Raw genomic sequence first — 7,373 nt, 5'->3', positions numbered from 1 at the left:
CGCGGTCCCTGTGCTTTGCTAAGCTTGTTCTAAGTAGGTGCTTTAGACTGCTGAGCCATCTCACCAGCCCTGTATTAACTTTCTATACAGTAAAATCCTGAGCAGGCAGATAAAGATTGAGAGAACAGCAGCAGCAGCAATGCCAAGTCTGCCAGGCAACCTGGAGGAAGCGCTTTCTTCTCAAGGCCACAAGTGGATGTTGGAAAGGAAAAAGAAAAAAAAAGGCAGAATGCTGAGTGTAAAGATGAAGTCCAGAGACTGGGCATGATGGTGCACGCCTGTAATCCCAACTGTTGGGAGGCTGTAAAACAGGCGGATCGCTACAAGTTTGATCTACTAGTGAGACCCCGAACACTCTCTAGACCCTTCCTAAAATGCAAAAAAAAAAAGAATTCTACTCTTTGTAATAGGCTATTAAGATAGTACTCCTTGTTTTCCTCCCTTAAAAAAATGACAAGCACGTTTGTATATAATCATACACAGGAGACTTTTTTGAGACAGGGTCTTGCTATCAAGCTGGCCCTGATCACTGTGTAGCTTAAGGTGAAAGGCTTTAAGAAACACTAAAATATTAAGTGATTCTTTTTAAAAAAAGTTATTTGCTTATACAAGTTTTTAAAAAGCTGATTCCAGCACAGGAATGATGTTTAAAATCTAAAGAATCTGTTAAACAATTTATGAAGGAAGTACAGGAATCCTTAATGTTCTCTAAGCCTTTAAAGATAGTTTTTTTTAAAAAAACTTAATAGGCTCCTAAAAGAAAAAAAAATCATAAATGTAAACAACTGATGAATAGTATAAAGGTTCTCACAGGAAAAGAATAATATCAAACATTGGTAATTTGGTAAATTTCATTCATTTTTTTTCCTCTTCCTTCTTCCCTCCCTCTCTTCCCCTTTCTCTCTTCCTTCTTTTCTTTCTTTGAGATGCTAAGGATTGAACCAGGACCTTGTGTATGCTAGATCTAAGCTGTACCAACAGCCCCATCAGTTACTTTTTAAAAAAATCTAAGCCAGCCAGGCAAGGTGGAACATGTCTGTAATCTTAGCACACAGGAGGCTGAGGCAGGAGGATTGCTATGAGTTCAAGGCCAGCCTAAATTACCTACATAGCAAGATTCTATTTCAGGGGCCGGAGAGATGGCTCAGTAGAGTAAGCGTTTCCCCGGCAAGCAAAAGGGTCTGAGTTTTTTTGAAATAACCCAACCTAACAGACAGACAGACAGACAGACAGACAGACAGACAGACAGACAGACAAACCACAAACCCAAGTCAAATTCAAGGATGCTGGGCTTAACATTTTTTGGTAGAAAACTGCTCAAATGTACACTGCAGTCTCATATTTTGTTTTCAGATTTACTGACAGCAGGGATATTCTTAGGATATGCCTAAAACATGTGGCTGCATCTGTGACTTAATTCTTTAGTAAACTCATTGGAAATCTGCCTGTGGAACAGTGAGGACAAAGGAAAGTATCACTTTCCTGCCAGTCATGATGGCAATTGGGAATATAAACAAGAATAATCACAGTTCTCAAAATTTATCTATTTTTAAATTTTTTTTGTATTTAGGACAGGGTGTACAGGGTCCCACTGTGTAGACTGGACCCGTAGTGATGCACCTGTTTACAGCCTCCCAAGTGCTGAGATTACAGGCACGTGCCACCATGCCCAGTCTCAATTGCAGGCTCAGTGCACCCCAGGGGGGCAGGGCCGGCAAGGCAGGCCTGGGAATCAAACTCCCTGCCCCTTCGTCTAAGCAGATGCTTTAATTCCTCTGAGCTATTTGGCCGGCCCCCAAAATTCATCTAAATAGTAAATGTAGATTTAGTAATGGACAGATCAACTCTCATACTTCAGAGAAGTTTATATGTTAAATATTTGTGCTTGGGACTGAACTCAGAGCCCCAGCCCTCATTTATATTTTTTAAATATGATTTCTGGCAAAGAAACATGAACCAAACCAGTAAATACGTATCATCCTATAGTAACTCACTCCTCCAATTCCACCTGAGGTTTGAATCCGGGGTCTTGATGCTGAGCTACATCTCCAGCTCTTCTTAAATTTTGAGACAGGGTCTCACTAAAGCATTCAGTTGCCTGGGATGGGCTCAAACTTGCCTTACCCTCCCAGAAGCCAGGCATGTGCCACCACACCCAGACAGAAGTAAACAATTCTTAAATATGGGTTCAACTAAGGTGAGTCTTCCTCTCAGCTTTTGTAAGCAGTCCTTAGTCAGGTTGGGGGAGTGGGGAAGAGAGGGAGGAAGGGAGGAAGGTAAGGGGGAGGAGAGAAGGTGGGAAAGGGGAGGGAGGGAGGAGAGAGAATGAATGAATACCTCTTTGAGTTACTGGGGATCAAATCCAGGGTTAGCCAAGTACTCTTCCACTTAGCTATACCCTCAGTCCTTGTTCTTAGTACATTTTAGAGAACATCACCAGTTAGAACTTTGAAGAAAGAAATTGTAGAACAAAGTATATTATGAGGATATTCTCAGAAAGAACACTGGATGGGCTTTTATTTTTTTGAGACAAGGTCTCGCTACGCAGTTTGGGCTGATCTTCTGCTCACTTTTGTAGCCCCCACACTGGTCTCAAACTCACAGTGATCCTCCTGTCTCAACCTCCCTAGTGCTGGGATTACAGGTGAGAGTTCTGATGCAGTCCCCCCACCCCCCAATCTGGGGCCAGCTCGGCATGTGGGGCTGGGCCCAGGGATCAAACTCTGGTCCTTGTGCTTGCTAGGTAGGTGCTTATGCCTCTGAGCTATCTCCCCAGCCCTTGAATGAGCTATTTTCAGGATTTTTTTTTTGTGTGTGTGTGTGTGCAGGGTCTCACTATAGAGCTCGGACTCATAGTGATCCTTGTGTTTCTCCCTCATGCTGCGATTACAGGCATGAGGCAGCATGCCCAGACTCCACTGCTGATTCAGTGTGCCTGTGGGGACAGGGCTGTCACGGCAGGCATGTGGTACCAAGGATTGAATCCTGGCCCTTGTGCTTGCCTAAGCAAGCACTTAGTCTGCTGAGCTATCTCACAGGCCCATGGATGGGCTATTTTTAATGGTTAGTTTTGACATATATACTATGTGTTAGGAAAGAGAATAAAGAGAACATTTCCTATTAGTTACAAAATTTACCACCATTTTTTGTTTTGTTTATTTGACACAAATTCTTGCTGGGTAACCAAGCTGGTGTTCTGCCTCAGCCTTCCACCAGGTGCTGGGGTTACAGGTGTGTGCTTCCTACCACACTTGCTTAATATTATATCAAAGCATAAGAAATTTACTGCTGTTTCCAAGCCTCAGAGGATATCTTTCCAAAATATTGTAATTACTCATGCACTCCTGAAATTAATCAATTTCCCTCAAAAATAGGTTGTGAGATTTAGTATGCTACCTCTCTAGTAACTTGACATAATATAACTAAATCTAATACATCTATTAAAACTACCATTGGTTTTCACATTCTCTTCATTTTATTTTGTATTCTGTCAACTAAAAACAGACTTAATACTGGCCTTGCAAGTACTGTTTACTGGTATGTTCAACTCTGTCATAATTTTCTTTGCCACAGTTTTGTGGCTTGTTGAAATGCAAATATCTCAGGGAACATTAACATATTAAACTTTTTCAATGCTTCTACACATCAGGAAGAAGAAATTCCTTAGATTTTAAAAATCCGTAGGGTTTTTTTTTTTTGTTTGTTTGTTTTGTTTCATTTATGATACTGGGGATTGAACTCAAGGCTTTGCATATAGATTTTTGAAAAGTAAGTTTTGATTTTTTTTTAAAAAGGGAGTGAGGGCCGGGGAGATGGCTCAGTAGAATAAGTGCTTCCCTGGCAAGCGCAAGGGCCTGAGTTCAATTCCTGGTTCCACAAAAACAAAATAAAAAGGGAGTGAACAGAGGGAGCAATGACACTGGGGATAGGAGGAGTGCACAGACACACATAGACCCATAGAGCACATTACCCTTGCTTTGCAAACCCAAAGAAATTCTTTGCACCGCAAATGCCCACAGAACCAGCAGGAATCGAGGTTATCTTGCTAAGCACAGAAGGAAGACACACAGCAGAAGAGTCCAGCTCCTGGTTCTTAACTAAAGTAAACAAATATTACAGTCACTTAAATTATCAATAATGTATTTAAGTAATGTCCCCAGATGGTCTGCAACATGCAAACTAAAAAATGCAGAATCCAAGCCTGATAAGATCAATTAATTGCGAGTGCTCAGTTTCTATATTCTTCTAACAAAACATGGGAAGATTATGTCTCAGGTAGGGATGACTTTGTATGTACAGAGGAAAAGCTCTAAAAAGGAAAACATATGTCTTTATATAGTAATACATTAGAATGTTTATAGCTTCCTATTTTGAAAGATTATTAATATTAGTGTTTCTCTTGGTTGTAAAATGATCAGTAGGAATAGCAACCTGGCAATTCAAAAAATTTACTCCAAAACAAATGTTTTTAAATGGGCACTTGCAATGAAAGATAAATCAGATATGGTAATGGCTTCTTTCCTAAAAGCCACACATAAACAGCACATAAAGATGTCAAGTTAAGCAGCAGTAGCCCATTCTTCAGCCAAAAAAGGAAACACATGAAGAACCAAAATTATAAAAAAGAAAAATATCTCCAGACCCTCCCCCACCTCCAAAAGCTTGACAAGTAATAGTTTTGGTTTATTTTCAGTGGAAAACCCAGGCCACTAGTAGCTTCACGAAGGACATTAGAGTCACAAATTCTCAGGATGGGGATAAACTAACACAGTTATCACATGCTGCCAAAAGAGGATTTAGAAACTCTATGCTCCTGTCTAGTGTGACATTCTTTATCATGCAATGCATTCTCTTTATTCTAATTTTTCTCTATTGGATATACCCTCTCCAATCCCCCCCTTTTTAAATTGGTACACTATTGGCCCCTATGTACACTTATCTGCTTATAGTGCTCACTAGCTTCTCTGTGAAGCTCAGCGTCACTTTCACGGTCTAGTGCAATTTTCTGGTGTACAAAGCTACCTCTAGATAAAATCTGGATAAAGAAGTTTATTGAGGAAAACACTGGCTTTTACTACAGTTGATAACATTGGTTATTATAGGAAAATAACTCCACACTGCAGCCTTTCTTTTATAAATGCCAATGAAATCTGTCAGTCAGAATTTAATTATCCTTCAAATAGACTTCTGTTATCACTGTGCTTGTTTCCCTCTGGAGCTGGATCGAGCCCAGGACCTGACGCATTCCAGGCAAGCACTCTGCCTGTAAGCTACACCCGCCCCCCCAAACAGTGCTGCTATTAGATTATCCCCAGAACAGGTGACTGTAAAAGCAAACAGCTTCGAAATCCATGCCTGAGGCAAAATTTTAGCTATTAAGTAATAGAAAATTTTGCCTTTACATTGCACTCACCAGCAAGAACTCCACAGATTAAATGAGTATTCTCACACCTGAACAGATCTACCAAAGTCAAAGTGCTTAAGCAAATCATTAAAAGTTATACTGAACGTGGCTTAGGAGAACAGAAATGTTTGGTGGTCACTTTTATTTCATCATATTATGAAAGGCTGGGAGCTATCACCAGTAAGAAAACTCTAGTTGCACAGGATAGAACAAAATTAGGGTTGCTGACAGTTCTTACTCTAGTTCCAGCTCCAAAACTGGTTCATCTTAATAAGCATTTAAGGAAAACATCACATTCCAATTTTTTAAATGTATTTGGTGTTACAGGGAATCACTCTGCGGCCTGGACTCACAGTGATCCTCCTGTTTCCAGCCTCCCCAGCACTGAGATCACAGCCTCTGTGGCCAGCTCAGCCAGCCCTGGGGCGGGGCTGGGGTGGCGTGGGGTGCTGAGGACTGGCCCGCGGTCTCTGAGCTTGCCTAAGCAGGTGCTTTAGTCCGCCGAGCTATTTCACCAGCCACTCATACTCCAATTTGATGGGTAGAAAACAGTATCATAATTCCACAGAACTCAGAACTAGAGAAAGTAATTGTTAGATACTAACTAGCTGTGTCTTCTCTTGAAATTTTCTACAAAAATGAAAATGGCTTCCTGTATTAACGTTTTCAACAAATTCCTAAAAGGAATGTGGCTTTGGTGAAACACTTCAATGTTTTTATATTACTCAAACATGGCCACAAGATACATAGTTTGAACTTGTAAAGAGACCACTATGAAATACGAAATGTTGGGCTTCAGCAATCACTTGGATAATAAATTAAATTCTGAACTCTGAGAGTAAGATAAGATTTACCAAGGTGATGTAAGAAGGAAAGTAATATCTTGTCTATTAATTCCATGTTACAGGAACAAGCTCTCCTCACCCACATATCCACACCCACATCTCTCTTCAATTTGATTAGGGTAGCAATGCTGGATGGTTAATAACTACTAATTTGTACAGTGCTTTAAAAAACACAAAAGGCAAATTTATCATGTTAAACAGCTTATAATAGATGTGACAATTACATACTTTGTAGTGACTGGTTAAATTAGTTAGAAAAATTATTTTTAAAAACTTGGCATATAAATAACAAATTAGTTCAAAACTGACTTAAAATAATAATCTGAGAACTGAACAGAAAAATAGGTTGACTCAGACTATGCAAAAGATAATCGCTAGGTCACAGAGAAGTATAAAAATATGAAAAAGCAACAATTTTTTTAAAAAAGATTTCTTCCAAGAATATCTTGCTAATAAGATGGAGAGCAGAAGGTCCTTTTCCTTTGGTGTGGTAGTGGGCCTGCCCATAACTGCCGTAGTGGTTACTCCCTTTACGATTAGTAGCACCAAGAATCCAATTTGCAGTAAGATTTATTCATGGAAAAGTTACATATAAACAGAGCAATTAATGTTAGAAAAATATCAAAGAAAATGTTCCAAAAGAAATGTTACCAGGATTCTTAAATGTCTTGGCGAACTGTTCATGGACAAACAATTTCTTCCACCTGGCACGAGAGCTAAGGAACATGGGCTTAGGGGCTTCTTATGAAGCAGCTCCCTGAACAGTTACAGACCAAGACACTCATGTCAAATGGGAAACAACTATATTTCCAAAAGAAGGTGACTTTACTTTTTTCTGACTTACTGATCAATACTGACCAAACAAGCTTTCCATTGGGAAATTTGCTTCAGAAAACGCCCTCTCCTTCCTTCTTTCCCTTCTTTTCTGCTTACCGTACATTCCCTGTCTCTCTCCCTCCCTCTCTCCCTTCCCCTCTTCTCCCATTTCTTTCTGTTTCTCTCTCAGTCCAGACTGGCCTTGAGCTTGTAGCAATCCTCTTGCCTCAGCCTCCCCAGTACTGGGATTATAGACATGCATCACCATTCCTTACTGTCTTGATTACTACTATTACTATTACTACTTT

General features: G+C 40.1%; 1 protein-coding gene across 18 annotated transcripts in view; it reads right to left on the bottom strand.

The window, feature by feature from the left end:
* The window catches only part of Epb41 (erythrocyte membrane protein band 4.1), a 251,748-nt gene that overhangs the window by 40,160 nt on the left and 204,215 nt on the right, over window positions 1-7,373 (bottom strand). For 3 of the 18 annotated variants that reach the window (XM_023703027.1, XM_023703028.1, XM_023703030.1), the window contains exon 15: window positions 4,023-4,097. The exons of the other annotated variants lie outside the window; for them this stretch is intronic. In XM_023703027.1, coding sequence (XP_023558795.1) covers window positions 4,038-4,097 — 60 coding nt within the window. In that variant the 3' untranslated portion in view covers window positions 4,023-4,037. Of the gene's footprint in view, window positions 1-4,022; window positions 4,098-7,373 lie in introns of those variants that run through there. 18 annotated transcript variants of the gene reach the window in all.

Source organism: Octodon degus, unplaced genomic scaffold, assembly GCF_000260255.1.
Source record: "Octodon degus isolate 3935 unplaced genomic scaffold, OctDeg1.0 scaffold00163, whole genome shotgun sequence".
Classification (NCBI taxonomy): Eukaryota; Metazoa; Chordata; class Mammalia; order Rodentia; family Octodontidae; genus Octodon; species Octodon degus.
The sequence above is the reverse complement of the archived record's forward strand: the minus strand, read 5'-3'. Positions and strand labels throughout refer to the sequence as shown.